The sequence below is a fragment of the Condylura cristata genome, unplaced genomic scaffold (genome assembly GCF_000260355.1).
Source record: "Condylura cristata isolate star-nosed mole 26May11 unplaced genomic scaffold, ConCri1.0 scaffold00003, whole genome shotgun sequence".
Taxonomy (NCBI): Eukaryota; Metazoa; Chordata; class Mammalia; order Eulipotyphla; family Talpidae; genus Condylura; species Condylura cristata.
In genome coordinates, this window is record NW_004567104.1 from 29,762,076 (window position 1) to 29,782,707 (window position 20,632).

The 20,632-nt window shown below is 37.8% G+C and overlaps 1 protein-coding gene across 1 annotated transcript; it reads left to right on the forward strand.

Moving 5' to 3' along the window:
• The first annotated feature begins 2,482 nt into the window (after positions 1-2,482).
• TCTEX1D2 (Tctex1 domain containing 2) lies at positions 2,483-19,681 on the forward strand. Its single transcript, XM_004675426.2, has 5 exons — positions 2,483-2,562; positions 2,776-2,909; positions 7,802-7,871; positions 16,314-16,377; positions 19,533-19,681. The coding sequence occupies exons 1-5, from the start codon at positions 2,483-2,485 to the stop codon at positions 19,578-19,580; spliced, it is 396 nt and encodes a 131-aa protein (XP_004675483.1). The 3' UTR covers positions 19,581-19,681.
• Positions 19,682-20,632: the final 951 nt, after the last annotated feature.

Consider the following 20,632-nt stretch of genomic DNA (forward strand, 5'->3'; position numbering starts at 1 on the left):
GAACCCGCGCTGCAGTGGTTTCTGGCAGCTGGAGGCAGCTCGGGATGTGACGGCTGTTTGCTGTGTAGGCGTGCTGGAGCGCTTTAGGCTAGTGCAGTGGGAATGGTCACCTCTGGGAGACCCAGGATGTGGGCAGGATACCGTGGGTCGTCTGGGCACCGTGAGAGGAGGTGCATAGAATGGATAGACAGGGACAGGAAACGTGCGATTGTATCTAATGCCATTCAGCAGTGTTTTGAGGGTTACTTACGCTTAAGGAGTGCGCTTACACCTCCGTGGGTTCGGGCGGGACCTTCTGCGTTTGACTCCTACACCCGGAGTCTCCAGAGGCCCTAAGTCCTCTACTCCATACTTTCCCAACATTAAAGCACACAGTTTGATTCAGAGGACAGTCTGCTGGGCTGTAGGAGCCATCACTAACTTGTCTTTACAAGGAAAGGAGGAAGGGAGGCGGGGAGGGGACTCTTTTGAGGGAGGGAGGGTGTGCAAGCCCCTCTTTTGTTGGTAACCAAGTTGCTGAATCAAATGCTTGGCAGATATTGAAATCTAGGAACTTTGGTTATAATATGATCAAAAGTTCACGGGGCAGTTTTCTTGTGGACAAAATGGACACACCAAAAGATGTTCAGTGATCTTGGCAAACTGTTCTAAATGCATGGCATTTACAGTTCCTGCTGAAATATAGCACAGAACAAGATTAATAGCAAATATATAGAATGATGTAGAAAAAGATCCTGAGATTTTATGTGACTTGTTTGAAGTAGATTTAAAAAAAAAAGATTTATTTATGCATACAAGAACTGGGGTGTAGGCCAGAAGTGAGGGGTGGGGGAGGTGAGAGGATTCCTCAGGGACCCAGTTGGGGAGCAGAATAGGCAGATCAACTAAAATACACTGTTGAGGGTAGCAGCAGGGGAGACAGGAGAGGTCTTCTGCATCACTTGGGTTAGCTGCCTGGCTACAGTAGCTTGATAGTGGTGTCTTTAACTTCCGAGCTGCCAGGGAGTCCCCTGAAGTAACTGATTTAACGTTCTGCTAAGAAAGAAAAAGTGCTTAAGAGGAGAGCACTTTTTTAGATAAAGTATGTCTGTGAATAGGAAGAGCACATTTTGAAGATATCACATCCCATTGTTATTTTAATAAAATAAATGAATAAAAACAGAGCACATCTATGAGAATAAGCAGGCAAGAAAGCAAGTGCTATTAAAAAAATAATGAGACATTAATACAACCAAATATTAAGCCATTTTAGAAGCTCACAGTAGATAACCTGGCACATGGTAGATAAATCAGCTGATGGAGTATGTGGCCCAGCAGAGGAACCTAGAGTTGTAATACATGACAAATACAACTAAGGTGCTACTGGTATTTTTAGGGTGGTAGACTTAGGAGAGACTTTTTTCTCTGTCTTCATTTTTTTCAGTAATCCATTCTTTCAAAAAGTATTTATTGTTCATTATGTATAGGGTGCAGATAACTCCTGCTTAATGGACCTTACATTCTGCCTGAATAAGACAACAAAGATAAATACATGAATGAATTATACAGTACATAGGATAGTAATGAGTACTCCTCAAGATATGAGTTGATGTGGTGGTTGGGGGGTGATTTGAAGTTTTAGATAAGGTGCTTAGGGAAGGTGAACTTTGAATAAAGGCTCTATAGAAATAAAAAACTTGCTATGCATACAAAGTGAGAAACTGAATTTCAAGTAGATGTTAACAAGTGCAGAAGCACTGAGATTTTCATGCCTGGTGTGGTCAAGGAACAAAGACAAGGCCAGTGTGCCCTGAGTAGAGAGAAGTAATAGAAAACAATGTGAGAGAGTTTGGTAGAGCAGTTCATGTGGGGCCTTGCAAATCAGTATGTTGCATTTACTCTGAGATAGGTAAGAAACATTTGGAATATTTTGAATAGAGGAGTATTGTGATCTGACCTATTTTTTTTTTTTAAAGATTTATTTATTTGTGCATACAGAACTGGGATACAGGCCAGAGGCTTAGGGGCGGTGAGAGGCTTCACCAGAGACAGAGTGGGGAACAGAACAAGCAGATCAACGAAGTACACTGCTGAAGGGAGCAGTGGGCGGGTCAGGAGAGGTCTGTCACGCCATGTGGTCTCCTCCGGGGCAGGCGGGAATCGAACTCATGTGGAGGAGGCTTTAGATTCTCAGTGCTGTGCTTTAACCCGCTGCGCCACCAGGGAGGGCCGATCTGACCTATTTTAACAGAACCAGTCTAGTTACTGTTTGGAGAGCAGGATGTAGGGGCAAAGGCAGACACTCAAAGATTTGTTAGGTGGCCAGCAATAAGTAATGGTAGCCTGGCATTTGGGTGGTGAGAGTGATTGAGTTTTAGATGATATTGAAAGTAGAACTCATAAGATTTGCTCATGAATGGGATGCGGGCTATGAGAATGGTAGTAAGACAGACACTAACTATTTTAGCTTGAACAGCTGGAAGACGCAGTTACTACTGACTAGATGAGAACACTGAAGAAGGACCTAGTTTCAGGGAAAGGAGGTGATCAGGAGCTCAGTGTGGGATCTGTTAAATTTGACAGGTAACCATATGGAATATGTAGTCTGAAGTTCAGAATGGAGATAAAAATTGAAACAATGACTTGGTTTTTCAAAACATATTATTTTTATAATAAAAAAACAATGAAAGGAAGAATGAAGTGTTTCTAATGACTATGTGCTGGAGGAAGTTGAACTGTAAAGGTAAGTTGGGATTTAGGAGCTACCAATTAGATATTTCAAATTGTTTCCTTTAGATTCAGACCTTCTGTTGTTAAAGATTGCATCCATGCTGTGCTCAAGGAGGAACTGGCCAATGTTGAATACTCTCCAGAAGAAACGCCTCAGCTCACAAAACGTTTATCGGAAAATATTAAAGATAAATTAAAAGGTAATTGTGATAATTGGAAATGACTTGTTCTCTTCAAACACTGTTTCACTGATTTGTCTCTTTAAGTAAGGAACATAAACTATGTATTCTATTAAAGAAAATTTCAATGCCTGCTGTAATATTTGGTAAGTTTTACTCAGGTAAGCTTTGGCAGACAGTAGATAAGAGTAAAGATGTGAAAGAAAACATTGTAGAACCACTCTCCAAGAAATCCAGCTATGCACACAAAGACTAGGAAGTACAAAGACTCTTTCCCCCCATAATCCTTGGTGGTTTTCCCACCTACACATCAGCTCCTTAGACTGCATCCAGTACCCTTAATTTAACCTCAGTACATCAGTCCAATAACTCCTGAATCACTCAGTCCTCCATTCCTGCACATTCTATATCAGCAGAGCAGATTCTATGCTTTTTCTTCCTGTTCTCTTCTTCCCTGTTCTCTTTTTATTAATAACACATCATCTGAAAAGTCCTTTCTAAAAGATAACTTTTTTTATTTATCACTTTTACATCATTGTGTATTCCCTGTAAAATTCCCATCACCTGTTAACCTGTGAATTATCGCCATAGTCCCTTGTGCTCTTCTCTCCCACTTTGATCCCTTTACTTCTCCCTCCCTCACAGAATGTCTCTTATTTGTAGTTGCCTACTAGTTTTGTTTTATATTATTGTTTTTCCCCCTTTTCCTTTATTTGGTTTCCCTATAGTTTTACTATAAGTAAAACCACTCTGTTTTTCTTGTTCTTTCTAGCTTCTTTCACTGAACATGATTCCTTCAACCTTCTTCCATGTTGCTGTGAATGGCATTAGTTTATCTTTTTGACTGCTGAATAGTTTTCCATTGTGTGTGTGTGTCTGTCTGTCTGTCTTTCTATCTATCTATCTATACCACATCTTGATCTAGTCAAAGGTTAACATTTTTTTTGGAGGGAAGAAATGTCTTTGTAACAGTAATACATTTTCATTGTAATAAACCTGAACAATACACATAGTTTGAAAAATTATATAAAATTCTTTTACTCAAAAGTAGTTGCTATTTAATATTTGGGTATTTTTCTTTTTCTTGACATGTTTTTCTTTCGGAGATTAAAAAAATATATAGAAAAGTTCAAAGAAAATGCTGCTAATTCTGTGTATTTCCATCTCACCCAAATTTACTGTTAGTAAACTAGCATTTTTGTTTCCAGACTTTATAATGAATATTCACTGTTCAAATTGTTGTTAAAAAAAGAAAAAGATATAGGGGTCCACTCCTGGGAGGGCCCCACTGCAGGTCTCTTGTGTGCAGCAAAGGGACTGAGTTCACACAGAGCAGGAAGCACGTCATGGCAGGACAGGCATTTAGGAAATTTCCCCTCCTCTTGAACAAGTATCAGCTAAAAGAAGTGCAGCTGCAAGTGTAACCAAAGGGGCCCTCCCTTTTGGTGCAAGGGGTTAAAGTGCAGCACTATGAAAGTGTAACCAAAGGAGGCATTATGCTTCAAAAAAAACCTCAAGGAAAAGTATTTGGAGCTGGGCTCTCCTTGGTGGCACAACAGGCAGCACTAGGAAGCAGCCACCACTTCAGCACAAGTTCCATTCCCACCAGGAAGGAGACCCACAAGGCGCGGCAGACCTCTCCTGACCCGCCTGCTGCTCCCCTCAGCAGTGTATTCAGTACATCTGCCTGTTCTGCTCCCTGCTCTGTCTCTGGTGAATCCTCTCACCACCTCTGCACCTCTGGCCTGTACCCCAGTTCTGTATGCACAAATACATTTTAAAATAAAAGTATTAGGTGCATCATTTGTTGGATTGGACTCTAAAGGAAAGAGTAGAAAAGATTCAGACAGTGTGGAAGTTGGAGAGAAAGTTCTCTCCCAGAATACGGAAACCCTAAACTAGTTCTAGGTGACAGGTGTTATTTCTTATTTAGAGATAGTGATATCCTTGGAAAATAGGTAAAGTAAAAGAAATCACTGTTGAAATGGTAGCAGGGGAAGCTAACTGTTCCAGTGAATGCTGAAATCTTTCATAATGTAAATTTCCACTTCTTTGTTCATAAACTAATGATATACAAATTAACAAAAGGTATAAAAGAGACATTAGAAAAATCCTCCCAAATGCTACCATTAAATCCTCCCAAATGCTACCATTAAATATTGATGATATGTAACCATTAATGTTATTAAATATTAATGATATGTAATCATTATGTAATTAATGTAATCATATATTTGATGAACATCACACCAGACTTCTTTCTATGCCTACAAACAAGTAGTAACAACACAGCACTGGATGTATCTTCCACAGTGGTGCAGTATTCCTACTATTTTTAAATGGAATGATTGTTTATTATTTAATCCTTTTACCACGCCATTTTCATTGCTGTGTTATTTTGGTTCAGTTTTTCCCTGATGAGATTTTGTTGTTTCTTCAGGAAGGGCTGAAATACTGATTCTTTGTTTTCTCTCACGTTTGAGATTGTCTTCTTTTTGACTTTAAACCAGAACTAATTTGGATAACTTATTTTCTTGAGAATCTTGTAGACACTGCTTAAAGAATCCTATCCTTTGATACTCAGAACCTTTTTTAGGGTATGACTTGGTATTAAGTATTTTATATCTTTTAATTTGTGGATTTTATTTTTTCCGTATCAGGGAAATTTTTTTTTTTGTATATGAGTATATTTGCTGTTCATTTTATTAGATTCTTTTCTTTAGGACACCAAATATTGATATGTTGAATCATCATTGTCTTTCATATCTTTAAATGTTTCTCTGCCATAATTTCTTCCTTTTTTCTTTGATATTAACTGGTGATTACCTCATACCAGTCATTCATTTTTCACTTGTGTCTGTTCTGTCTCTTGCCATATAAAATGTATTCGATCTGCACTGATAACTGTGCTGCCATTTAGTTTGTTTCTTGGGGCTCTTCTGTCTTGTCTTATCTTTCTCTTCTTTTGGAACCTGATTTTTGATTTTATCAAATTTATGATCTAGATACATAAATTCAACATGTTACATTTTGTGAATCAATTGTGAGGAATTTCTTTTGGTTCCTTATATCGTTTCCTAGGTTGATTTTTTTTTCTTCCTTTAAACAATACTTTTCTTTTTGTTATGCTTTTCTTTCTTTTTCTGTTTCTTGTTGTTGCACCTTTGCAAACTGCCATTCAGCTTCTTTTTATTTTTCTCTAATACTGTGTAAGTCATTTTTAAATTTTCTACAACTATACTTGAGGCTATTTATTTTCCCTCAAGACTCTGATTGAAGGACTGGATATTTAATATTCTTGCAACATTTGTAAGGCATAGGAATGAGGAAAGGAAGGAGAAAAATGGCTATAGAAAGGAGAAAGCTTGGCCAAGGTGTATATGGTGTTCTTAAAAATAACTTGTGCTCAGTCTTCTGAGATTTTGTCAAATATCTTGAATTAGTGTCATGTTCTACATTGGAGAGAACCTGTTGTAGTGATTGCTTGCCTGCTTTACCGTATAATCCTGGAGACATTTCTTTCATCAGAGAGTTGGTTCTGTTTTAACTCTGCCCGCTTGACTTACTTTTAAAAAAGCTTTCCAAAAAAGAAGGAAGATAAGATGAACAGACTTGGTTAGTTGTATAGTTTCTGGGAAGTAGTCGAGTTATGTTGGATCAGCCCACTATATTCTAGAATCTTCTGTTTTTTCTTTTCTACTTTACTGAAAATTTAGTTTTCTAAAAATTCCATAATCTGTGCCTCTGCACATGTTCTCTCTCCATAAAATGGTGGCATTGGGCCCTCCCTGGTGGTACAGCCGGTTAAAGCACAGCACAAAGAAGCTAAAGCCACTTCAGCATGAGTTCTATCCCTGCCCCGGAGGTGACCAGCTGTAAGGTCTGCGTGGCAGACCTCTCCTGACCTGCCGCTGTTCCCCTCAGCAGTGTACTTTGTTACTGCCTTTTCAGCTCCCCACTCTGTCCCTGGTGAAGCCTCTCACTGCTCCTGAACCCCTGGCCTGTACCCCAGTTCTGTATGCATAAATAAATATTTTTTAAAAATGGTGGCATTGTTCATCTGCTTGATTTCCACTTGCCTTGTAAGATTCAGCTCATTTATCATTTCATGTTCTCAATGAAATCTTTTCTGGTCATTTTTTTTCTTCTTGCCTAAACAAAGTGAGGAACCAGCAGATTTGTTCTCCTTACATACCTGATACAGGACATCCTTTTTGAGTTACTAGTGTATTGGATTTTCAATTTTTATATTTGCCATCCCCACTAAGTAAGTTTTTAAAGGCTTACAAAGAATTGTCTTACTTATCTCTGTATCTTTTTTTTTAAGATTTATTTATTTATGCTTACAGAACTGGGGTACAGGCCAGAGGGGTGGTGGGTGAAAGGATTCACTAGAGACAGAGTGGGGAGCAGAACAGGCAGATGTACTGAAATACACTGCTGAGGGGACTTATCTATCTTTAAAAAAATTTTGTTGTTAAAGTAACCTTGCATGATAAAATTATATAAATATAGCTGTATATTTTGAGGACTTAGCTCATAATTTGACTTCATGTGGGGGAGATGGAAGGAAGCTAAGATAGAGATCTTAGTGTTAGCAGTATATGTTAGAGCTATGTGTTAGTACTATCTTTGATGATTTATATATTACTACTTTATCTAACTTTACAACATCCTCCAACAAGTAGATAATGAAATCCCATGTAACAGATGAGGAAGACTTAAACTGAAAAGTTAAATAAAGTGTCTAAGGTTAGGATTTGTCTTCATGTTTTGCTGACTCCCAAGCCTATCATCCTGTGCAGTTAAGTGCTTATAGACTGAACGCTTACAGCTGTTTCTAAATAAAAATGCCTTCGTTAAGTAATTTTATCATGTTTGCTTATAGACAACTTTCTTACTTTTTTTTCTAGAAATGGGATTTGACCGATATAAAATGGTGGTGCAAGTAGTGATTGGAGAACAAAGAGGTGAAGGAGTATTGTGAGTAGCTGGGTTTTTTTTCCTTTTGTTTTTATTCTTATATATGTTTGTATTATATATTCATCCTCTTGGCAATTCAGTCAGATTGTGTCTTTGCAAAATGAGAGGAAAGAACAATATATCAAAATGCAGTTGTGAAGTGAAAAGATCCTGGTAGTAAACACTAAGGTTGACAGTGCATGAGTTTTGTAGGGGACTTCGCTTCTCACAGTACTTCAGGCCAGTAAGTCTCCAGGGTTTGTATGTATATGCTCCCAAAGAAATTGTGGGATTACTTTACATGCTTCTGCCATTGTTCCTTATTGCCTAGTTTTGTTTTATTTTTTAAATAATATAATAGTTTATTTTTACAGCATTTTGTGCATTTTTTATCTCAGTTGTAATCCCCGTGGGCTTCCCATCACCAAGTCACCCACGTGCCACTATAGTTATTGCCTAGTTTTGACCCTACTATTTTCCTAAATTGATTTCTTTAAAATTATCCAGGACTTCCTTATTTATAGATCAAGTAGTACTTTCTTAGCTCTTACTCTCGGCTTGAGCTTCTGTTTCTTAAAATTCACTTCTTTTTGGCCCTGATGTCATTAATCTGACTTGTTTCTCTGCTGTTTTTCTGACTGATTCTCTTTATTCTCTTTTCCCTGATTTCTCTTTCTCTTCTAGCTGTGAGCTTCAAGTTTTAGTTCTTATTCTTCTGTTCTTCTCAAGGCTTTTTCAGTGAACTTACTCATTCTATGATCTGTCATTTGTGTACTGGAAAATGCAAATTCTTATTTCCTGTCTATTCCTATGCCAGAATGTTAATCTTATGTTTCCCTTTGTAACTATATCGAGTATATTTTTTTGTAAGAAAGCACTAAAATATTTTATTGAATGAATAAAAAAAAAACCCTTGTAAATATTGTCACTGAGAATTTTCTTTTAGAAAGTTAGATTTAGAAGGGACTATAATTCCTATAATTTACAGGACAAATACCACAGCTTCTTCAACAAGTAAGTGGCAAGGTAAAGGAAAACAAGAAAAAACAGGGAGTAAAAACAATAAATAAAGAGAATTTTAAGAAAATAGCAACCAACCACAATGTGTACACAATGTCTGGAACCTGATATGAATTTGTTTTTTTTTTAAAATATATGTATGTATATATACAAACAACATGCACATATGAGAAAACTGAGTATTCTATAGATTAATAAAGATCAGCAGATTTGCTTTAAATAATACATCTGACTGGTTTTAGGGTCACTCATCAAGCCTAATCTTCAGATTCTGGCACAAACTCTTAACTAATGCCCTCTACCATTTGGTTAAAGACTTCAGGATATTTCCTTACCAAAAAGAGGTTTAGAAATAGTTCACTATCCTTTCACCTCAGATTCAACATGCTCAAATAGAGGTCCAAATTTCATTTCCTTCCACTCCCTACATCAGCCTGCCATTTTAATTTCTCTGTCCCTCACAGTTTTACCAAGATTCTACTAACTTAGACTTAAAACCATGGAGTCCTCTTATATCTTTCCTAGCCAGGACTCTCTCCCATTGCATGCACTGTAATCTGGATGCCAGTGTTACTCAGTAGTCCCTTATTAGCATTTTCTGACTGATCTCTCTCTGACAATTCATTTTGATATCAGGCCTATCTTCCAGTGTTTACTACACTTACTTTCTGCCAACTTTACAGAGTTAATTTCCTCTATAAACCCTCTGATTTAAACTGCTTATACTGGTTGTGACTGACTTTGTTAAATGTAATCAAGCCAAACCCTTAAACATAGTCTACTAAGCTTCCCTTTCTTCTTTTTTGGAATTTTACCATCTAATATTTCCAACACATACAAAAAGGGTTAAGGAACTTCCATGTTCCTGTTACTTTGCTTCATAGGTTATCAGTACATAGCAGTGTTGTTTCAATTATCCTTTCATCTACTCTTCCTGCTTTCACCAGATTATTTTGAAGCAAATTCCAGTCATCATACTATTTCATTTGTAAATACACCAGTGAAAAAGTCATTTATACTCTTTTTAACATAATAAAATACTACTACTTAAAATCTTGTCAACCCTTAATATTATAAAATATTCTAGACAATTAGAATTTTATTCACCAGTTCTACATCCAAAAGTTTTAAAAATGAAGTAGCAGTATTCATAATACTGAGTTTGCTCATATGTGCATGTTATGTTGTTTGTATGTATATATACATATATTTTTAAAAAAACAAACTCACATCAGGTTCCAGACATTGTATACACATTGTGGTTGGTTGCTGTTTTCTTAAAATTCTTTTTATTTATTGTTTTTGCTCCCTGTTTTTTCTTGTTTTCCCTTACCTTGCCATTTACTTGTTGAAGAAGCTGTGGGTTTGTCCTGTATTCTATTTTCTGACATTTGCAGAGTATGTCCCCATGCTATTGCTTAATACCTCTTCTACCTCCTATATTTCTTATAAATAGATAGCGCTAATCATGACCACTTATAAATTTGAGTTTTTGAAAATACTGTTACATAAATGGTTAGTGTAAATCCTATTGTTTGTATCTCCTTAGAAGGCACAAAATGTTTAGTTATCCCTGTTACTGTTAGGATTGAACACGGAGTTCAGATTGATCCATCCTTCATAAAGTTCTCTTACCAGTTTTACCATAAGTTGCTTTAGCACCCTGTTCTAGATCTATTATTTCATGGCTACAAAATGGTGATCTTCCCATTCTTTACTTAGTAGCTGAATTATTCTGTTAAGAATGGCTTTTGCTCCCCTTTCCTTTCCTCTTCTCCTCTCTTTCTTGCACCTCCCCTTCTCCTCTGTTCCCTTTTACCCTCCCCTCTTCCTTTTCCCTCATCCTTCCTCAGCCTTCTCTTTCCTTTCAAAATACCAGGTAGGAAGGTTTGGTGTGGTGCTTCCCTGGTGTCAAGGACACATGCTCTCCTGCTATGTTCTGCCATGTTTTCATCTGCATTGCTGACGGTCCTGCAACACAACATTTACATTTCTTAAGAGCAAGAGATAGAAAGAAAAGGTGTATGCTTTTCTTTTTCAGCACTTTAAAGATGTGATTGTTATCTTCTAGTTTTCCTAGTTTCCGTTGAGAATGCACTTGTCTTATTTTCATTCCACTGGAGGTGATATGTCTCTTTTTTCTTTTAAAATGTTTTTCTGATTGTCTTTTTACTCTGATATATATGGCTTTCTTTGTATTTATTCTGCTCTTATTCCACAATCTTGTGGGCTCTTGAATTTGTCTTGCAACAGTTTGGGAAAATTCTTACCTATTTATGCATACAGAACTGGGGTACAGGCCAGAGGTGCAGGGACGGTGAGAGGATTCACCAGAGATAGAATGGGGAGCAGAACAGGCAGATCAATGAAGTTCACTGCTGAGGGGAGCAGCGGGCAGGTCAGGAGAGGTCTGCCCTGCCATGTGGATCATCTCCAGGAAGACAGGGATTAAACTCATGCTGAAGTAGCTTTAACTTTTTAGTGCTGTGCTTTACCCCGTTGCGCCACCAGGGAGGGTCCCACCTATTACCTTTTTTTTGAAATAAACTTTTATTTTAAAATAGCTTTAGATTTATAGAAAAGTTACCAAGATAGTACAGAGACTTCTGATGTACTCCACACTAATTTCCTGTGTTTATTATTTTATTATTTTTTAAAAGGATTTATTTATTTATTCATACAGAACTGGGGTACAGTCCAGAGGTACAGGGGCGGTGAGAGGATTCACCAGAAACAGAATGGAGAGCAGAACAGGCAGTTGGATGAAGTACGCTGGTGAGAGGAGCTGTGGGCGGGTCAGGAGCCGTCTTCCGCACAGCCTGAAGGGATGGAACCCATGCTGAAGTGGCTTTAGCTTCTCAGTGCTGTGCTTTTAACCAGCTGCGCCACCAGGGAGGACCAATTTCCTTTATTTTAAACATCTTATCTTAAAATGGTACATCTGTCACAGTAATGAACCAATACTGATGCATTATTAATTGAAGTTCATACTTTCTTCAGATTTTTTTTATTTTTTACCCAATAAGCTTTTGCTGTTTTAGGATACCATTTTAAACGTTTCTTTAGCGTCTTAGCTGAAACAATTTCTTCGACTTTCTTGGTCTTTGAAGATCTTGATGATTTTAAATAGTTCTGGCTATGTATTTTTTTAGAACATTCCTCAGTTGTGATTTGTTTGCTTGTGATTAGTTTCAGGTTCTAGGTTTTTGGAAGAAAGATCACAGAGTTAAAGTGTCACATCAAGGGTATATATCAACATAACATGGTTGGCATTAATGTTAACCTGGGTCCCCTGCTGAAGCGGTGTTTGCGTGTTTTCCACTATAAAGTCCCTCTTTTTCCTCCTTTCCATTGTACTCTTTAGGAGGAAGTCATTGTGTGCAGTTCACACTTCAGGAGCAGGAATTTATGCTTCATCCCTTTGAGGGAAGAATATCTACAAAACTTATTTGCAGTTCTTCAGTACAGAAGATTTGTCTTTCCTCTCCCATTCATTCATTCATTCATTTACTTATTCCAACATGGACTCAGTGTGGATTTTTATTTTTTTAATTGTAACCCAGCACTCCTTTGTTTTGTTGCTCAAATTGCTCCAGTTTTGGCCATTGAGAGCTCTTTTAATTGTCTCCTGTGTTCCTTTGGCATACCTCACTCACCATTGTGAGGGTTTTTTGAGCGTTTCCTTACTTACAGGAAGTCCCATCTTATCCATTCCATATACCAGACCTTGAATCAGTGATTTGTTTAAGGAATTCATTTTATTGGGGAAAAGTATCAGAAAATGCAACCTGGGTAAGTGTGGCTATGTTTTATCTTTTGAAATATTGCTTCTGCTTCATTAGTTCTCCGCTCTCCATTTTGGTTTCCAGTTACATGTATTTAGATTTTTTTTTTTTAACTATTTGACATGTCTCATGCTCTTCTCTAAATTTTTATTTTTTCCTCTTTGTGCTTCAGAGAGATATTTTGGATATATTTCTGTTGAACTGTCACATCTTTTCTATTGTTTAATCTGCTGTTAAACCTACCTGCCAACTTCTTAATTTCAGTTATTATATTTTTCAGATCTAGACTTTCCTTTTTAGTCTTTTTTAGAGATTCTAATCCTCTAGTGGGAGTTATCTTTTCACCAGTGTTCTCCATCTTCTTTCTCTCTTTCCTTTCTATATCAAGACATAGTAGTTATTTTAATGTCTTCTACTTTAGTTTCTAGAGTATTTATGAATATGTGTCATTGATTCCCTCCCCCCTACCCCGATAATTCTTTACATTGCTCTGTCTTTTGGCATGCCTAGTTTAAATCCTGAGCATTGTGTTAAAAAAAATTGTGGAGCCCCCATATAGTACTTTCTTCCAGAGGTGATCTACTGCTTTCTTTGCTATTTAGGGAGGTATGGGCTACTTACCTTAATCCAGTCAGCTAATGAGTTGAGTGTTTTTTCATAACTTTTCATAAGACCCTCTCTATTTTTGGTTAATCTTCTTTCTTGAATAGAGTCCTCCAGACTTTTCCAACTAAGAATCTGAAGTGTTCATTGGAACCAACCCCAGATAGTTCTGACTTTTAGCCCTTATTTTCGCAGCATAAAGTACCGCATTTCCTCTGCAATTTTTCCTCTGCATAAAAAGCTCTCCTCAGCATAAAAAAAACTTCATTTCAGTTTTTTTTCCTTATTGTACTAATTTCCTGTGGCTGCTGTAACAAATCACAAACCAAGTGGCTTAAAGTGTTACAAATATAGTATTTTACAGTTCTGGAGAACATAAATTCAAAATGGATTTCATTGAGCTAAAATCAAGGTTTTGATAGGGCTGTATTCCTTCAGCCTTCAGCTGATGAAGGCTCTAAGGGAGAATTCATTCCCTTTTTCCAGCTTTTTTGAAGCTGCCTGCTTCCCTTAGCTTGTAAACTCTTCCTTCATTTTCAAAGCAAGCAGCATAGCATCTTGAGGTATCTTCAAACAGCTGACTCTAACCTTCTCACCACCCTCCTTTACAAGGTGATCCATTGAGCCCACCTAGGCAATCCAGAATACTCTCTCTATTTCTAGTTCCTCAGATCATATGTCTGTAAATCCTCTTTTGTTACGTAATATAATACATTCACAAATCCTAGGGATTAGGACACAGACATATTTGGTGGGACCATTATTTTGCCTATTACACTTAGCTTTTTAGGTTCCTGCTTACCCAGTTTCAGAATTCAACACATGCCTTGAGGGGAAAGCCTACCATGTGATAGGCTCAGTTCTACTTTCTCCTTTTTCTACAGGGATCAGGTTTTCTATTTTCTGTCCCTAGCACAGCAAGACTGCCAGCAATCCTGTTGTTTTTTTTCTCCTCAGTGATTGATTCCTGCATGAGCAAAGACCAGCTCCTCAGACTCCAGCTGTGTCCAGAGGTAGTGAATGTCCCAGGGAGAAGTCTTCAGAATACCACCTTCCCTCCTTGTGGTTTACCACTCTAGAATTTTAGCTTCCTCTGTCCTTCCTACTTGTTTTAGCAGCTCTCTGATGCATTTTATCCAACTTTTCTAATTGATCTTGGTGGGAGCATAAGTCTGTTGCAAACTCTTCCACCACATTTCTGAGTCCCATTGGTATACATATATAGTGCATATAGCATCCTTTCTAGTAAGGTCCAGGGTTTGGTATGATCCTTGTGCATTTATAGTCCTAGATATGGTTTTGACCATTTCCCCAAGGAGCCCTGGTGCCTTTTATTGGAAAACAGTAAAGAGGTCACAGTTTGAAGCAAGGATTGCATTTTGTGTCATTTGCACCTAACTCATATATGATACTTAATGAATATATATCTTTTTTATATTCATATTTACTTTGTTCTCCTCATCTTAAATAGAAGATGACCTTCACAAAATTGTTTTTGACTTTTTTGCCTTTCTAAATTTTCTAAACTTCTGCAGCACTTTTGTTACTAGGAAAGGGTCTAAAAACTGACACCAAGTGAGAAACTCTCTCACTGGTCTGGGTCCAGACACTTGTCACAAATGCAAACAAAAGGGAGAATAAAGGACTTATTTATTTATTGTTTAAATAATATAATAGTTTATTTTTACATCATTTTGTGTCTTTTTCCATCTCAGTTGTAATCCCCGTGGGCTTCCCATCACCAGATCACCCATGTGCCATCTCCATAGTCCAGTGCACTTCCCTCCTCACACCATTTTTGATCCCCTTTCCCACTCCACCCCCATGAAATGTCTCTGGTATATAGTTGTTTATTATTATTATTATTATTTTCTCCCCTGGTCCTTTATACTCCTGCTATGAGTGAAATCACCGGTATTTTTCCAAAAAGGGCTTATTTTTAGCTAACAGTGTAGAAGGAAAGGAGAAGATCCAGATACTGACCAAAGGTGTCAGGTGGGGCTGCACTACAGGAGCAAACAGGGTGTGGCACAACCTGCCACTGCAGAGGAGCCCTTCCTTCTCTCCCTGGGAAGGGAAGTCCTCTGTCACCCCACCCATCCTACCCAGTGGAACAGCTGCCTTCACAGAAGTCCCAAAGGGAGCCCATGTTTACTCTCTTAAAGGCTTCCCATATGGCTGCTCTGCCTCATGCTTCTCCGAACCCCCTTGCTTAGGATGTCAGGGGTGAAGTTCAGATTACGACACTGCCAGGCTTTATCCCGTTTGGCTTGGGTGGTGCCAGAGGGTAGTGTTATTCATGCCATCTTGGTGGGAAAAGCTGTGCTGTCTGTGCCTAGCCTGCCAGCTATTTTTAATGACTGCGTAGAATTTCTATGTCAAGAAATAATATAATTTTATCTACCAGTTCAGTACTGCTGGGTATTTAGGTTGTTACCATTTTAAGGTTACTTTTATTTTTACTAAGCTTTTTTTTCTTTTTTTTAACCCAGGAATTGAGGGGAAGGAGAATGGCCAGTTGAAGACTTTACTGATGACTTAGATTCCTGTAGAGATAATACTAGATTTACAATTAATTTCAAATTAGCTCAGAGATTGCCATTTTGTTTTCAGGGTCTCTGTGAAATTATCAGGTTGTACTAAGTAATTGGTAGGTAGGCTCCTTTCCAGGCCTACTTTTTCATATTACTTTGCAGGAATCGAACCCATTTCAGTCATACCTACTCATTTCCTCTGAAAGTCATACATAAATATCTTAGCTGAAGTAATCCACAACAGAGCTTCCCACCCAGAGTACCAACAATTTCAAGGTCTTGATCTGTGAGGCAGCTAGTCATGGTGATGCTGGGCCAGACATCTACAGTAGCTGTGTTATCCGACTCCATCCCTTCTAGTTTATCCAGGGTACTGTACTGTATAAATAAGATTTTCTAAGTATTAACATATGAAGATTTGGAAGCACGGACTTATAAAAATGTATAAAGGAAAATTTTTGTTCATGTATTACTCAGATAGATGTACATTGCTGATAGTTCTTTATTCTTTGACCTTTTAGCATGGCTGCTCGTTGTTTCTGGGATGCTGATACTGACAACTACACTCATGATGTTTTCATGAATGTAAGTCTATTTGGAAACTTTTTTTTCCTCTCAAAGGACACATGGACATTCCAAATAAAGTTCCTTGATATATTTTTTAAAAGATTTATTTATTTATGCAGACAGAGCTGCGGTACAGGCTAGAGGCTCAGGGGTGGTGAGAGGATTCACCAGAGACAGAGTGGGGAGCAGAACAGGTCACCTGACTGAGCACTCTGCTGAGGGCAGCAGCGAACGGGTTAGGAGAGTTCTGCCATGCCATGTAGATCACCTCCTGGGGCGAGGATCGAACTTGTGCTGAAATGGCGTTAGCTTCTTAGCGCTATGCTTTAGCCTGCTGTGCTACCAGGGAGGGCGCAGTTCCTTGATATTTTTTAAGATGAGAGAGTGCTTTAGTTTTAGATATCAGTCTCAGATTCCTTTTGAATGAGACAACTTTACTGTGCCTTTTCATGTTACTAAAGCAGAATACTGAGTGTGCTGTTTATAGGCAAGGAAACTTGTATGGGTACAGACGGGAATAGTATCTTGTTTATTTAGTGCTAATACACGTAGCATTTGCTAAGTGGCAACGAAATTTGGATTGGTAGGGGTTCCACGAACTATAGAAGTACTAATGGAAAATACTATTTAGATCTTCATTTATAAATAATTCTGGGGAAAGAATCAAGTCAAGGCAATAGATTTTCCTATTTTCTGGAGTTAAAAGTGCATGTTTCTCAGGGTCCTTATATAATTTATTCATTCAACAAATAATTCTAAGTTCCTTTTATATGCCAGCCTCTGTACTGGAGATACTAGGAGTAAGATAGGTATGGTTCCTGCCTTTAGAGTCCAATAGCCTAGTGGGAGCCAGACAATACTCAAATGGACAAATATGTAATTAAAAACTTTAGGTAGAAATTGTTACTTAATGAGGATTATCAAGATTGAGTTTTAGAACACAGAATTGGTGTGAGAGGTGTCAGAATCATTTTTGAAAACCTGGTGTAGGTTGCTGATTTAGTTTACCTATAGTCCAATTTTTTTACCTTATACAAGTTTCATTTTCATAATAAGATGAAGCACTATGCTTATTTGGAAGAAGATCCCAGGAAGCATGAGTAGAGAATGAGGAAATGAGAGTGAGTAGAGAAAAGCATGTCAGCTATTGAGCTGATAATTGCTATGGATAACAGGCATAATCTCACTGGAGAACTCTGGGTGGTGCTGTACAACAGTGCCAATCAAAGTGGGGTCCATGTACCAGTTCTTGAACTGTTACAAACTGGAGATAAGTACAGAGTTTGAGTGTAAGGGCTTAGAAACTCTGAGAATTTTAGAAAGCAATTTTAGGTCCATTGAATTTAATATTAAAAATTTTGGCAGTTTTGCATCTTCCTCTTCTCATTTTATTTTTCTAATTATTAATTTTTCTTGTATTTTACAAAAGTATCTTTTCATGACAGACTGGAATTTTAAAACAAAAACAAAACCCGACCCTCACCACACTTGGCACTGTTAATAGAACACAGGTCACAGTTATCTCATTTACAGAGCCAGGGAGCTGGGTTAACCACAGAATTTTACTTTCAGTTAGTAATTAGGTACTTTAGTTCTCTGCCAAGGTGGAGGTGAGTTTGGTGGGTTGGAAATTGCTGATGCAAGTGAAACTCCTATAGTAATAGAGTTAATAATAATCTAGAAAGTGTTTTTAACAAGTTTAACTAGGATCTGGTAGCATTTTTTGAGATTCTAAGCTAAAAGATCAACAGATTTCATTGATTAAGAATTAATACCCAGAAAAAGAAAAATGCAACTTCCAAGAGACCCACCAGTCCCCATTCAGATAGGTGAGACCTTGGATCCATGGGGAGGGAGCCAGAGTGGCCAGAGACTTTGTGACCTTTCTTGACAAAACCTGCCAGCCCTGCCCAGACCAGCAGAGTTGAGAGAGCTCACCAGTGCCCTCCCTGACTGGACCTAGACAGTATCTGCTTAGACCAGCAGAAGCCTGTGACCTTTTGGGGACCTGCCAGTGCCTCTCTTGCACCTAGTAAAAGCCTTGTGACTTCCATGAGATTCCTGCTAGCATCCTCACTGTCTGATGAGACCCCCAGCCAACTTCAGGGAGTGAGTCAGAGTGGCCAGAGTCTTCACCTCCACCCTTGAGACCTGAAAACCTAGATAGACACCACTATCCTAGCAGCCTAGACACCTACCCTAATGACCAACTCTCAGAGAGAAGCAGGAAATCCCTCCCTGGACCTCAGCTGCCTGGACAACCAGTGCCTCATGCAGTTAAACACCTAGAATTGAGGAATAGAGGGAGAGGGAAACCCACACGCTACAGAAGCCCATCTATAGCAGAAGGGGCCAGGTGGCTGTGGGGAGGAAGAAAAATACAAACCATCAAGCAATCCATTCTCAGGGAAACATACACCACAGAAAGAAAGTGTCTCCAGGACCCTAAAACAATGACTTGGAAGAAAAGTTACTGCTTGTCAGATGAAGAATTCAAAATTGCCTAATTAAAAAGTCAAAGAATTTGAAAAACAAATCAGAATTACATGAAGAGCAGAAAAAGGAAAAGGATGCTATGAGAAACAAGCTACAAACAGATCAAGAGTGAAACTATGAAAATAAAGGAACTATAGGATGTAAAAGGTTCAATGAGGAGGTTCAAATTTATGAAAAATGCCATAGAAATAGAATAAACGATTTGGATGAAAGAATCATTATCTCAAAGACACACCATTGAAAAAACCAAGAAAGAAAGAAAAAAAGAGTTACAAAGAATTAACACCCAGAGACCATTTGCCCTAACCCAGAATTTATAAAACTGTGCTTTTAATTTTATTATCTGTGATATAGTTTCTTGGGTGGCACTCAAAACATTTCATATTTTATTTCTTTGATAAATCAGGAGAAATAGGAATACTTACAAATGTGCAACATAAAGTTGATTGGTTTGCATTTTATTTCTAAATCCACAAAATTGAATTCTTCAGCCACCTTAGCTTTTTAAGCAAGCAATTTTGTAGGTATACTCTGGAAACCCATTGTTTCTTGGAGAAGGAAAAAAGCTTCATGATTGAAAGTTGGCAAAGATTGGAGATGTTATTTCAATTGCCTGTGCTGCCATGAGTTCCCTTATTAGTACTAACGTTTGGGCTTTGTGTGTTTGTTTTTTTTAGGACAGTTTATTTTGTGTTGTAGCGGCATTTGGCTGTTTCTACTACTGAATCTTGGAAAAGCTGGGAAAAGAAATTTTGAAGAAAAATGAATTTTTTTTAATATTGTTAAGTATCTTGACAAAATAAAGTTGGCAGTTTTGCCACTGGTCTGTTGAGTTGTAGGTCTTACATTTTAATGTTTGCTTTTGCAGTATTATATTCTTATTATACTTGTAAATTGGAGAAAAAAAGTAAGGGCAAATCCATAAATCATTGTTCAATTATAACCAACTGTAAGTATTTTGGTATATTTTCTACAGTGGTTTCTTTCTTTTTTTCAGGGTTTACAAAACCATATATAGATTTCTTCACTTATCCTAATGTTATGTGCATTTTAATGCCATTTTATTTATGATTTTCCTAAGTATAATTTAATAGTTGTACTGGACCCATTAGGTTATACCGCTTAGTTTTTGCCATATCATTATTAAGGGACTGATTATTTCTATTTTTTTCACTATTGTAAATAACACTAATATGATTTGTGCATAAAGTTCCCCCCCTACATTTTGAATTTTGCCATTATTTCTCAACCAGTGTTTTTGCTCCGCTATTGCTATCCTCTGTCTTACACAGTTCATTAAATATGTCCATTTTCTTCAGGACTTGTTGAGAGTGACAGGGGCTGGGTGTTTCCACGCTGTGATGCAATTAGCTTCTCCTTTAACATTTTCCCAGATTCCATCCCTGGTTACTATACAAATACCGGTTATTTTTGAAGTGACATTCCCTTAGAGTCCCTATTATTTTCTTCAGCTAGCTGTCCTTATGCTCAGCACTTTATTCTATTGGTAGTGTTTTGAATTTGAAACTCAAAAGGAAAAAGTCGTGTTTAAATTCTTTTTCTCCTTGGAGGCTCCTCAGCTATACCTAAGTTTACTATCCTCTTTCTTAGCTGCTTTCCAGTAAAGCTTGTAAACAAAAAACTGGCTATCTATGGAATCCAAAAGAAAGAATCCTACAACGGTTCCTTCTAGCAAAAAGGAAACGTTTCTTTTCACCAGACACCCTACTACGTGTACTTTCCTATTAGTCCTCTCTCGCCCCAACCCCCAATTCCC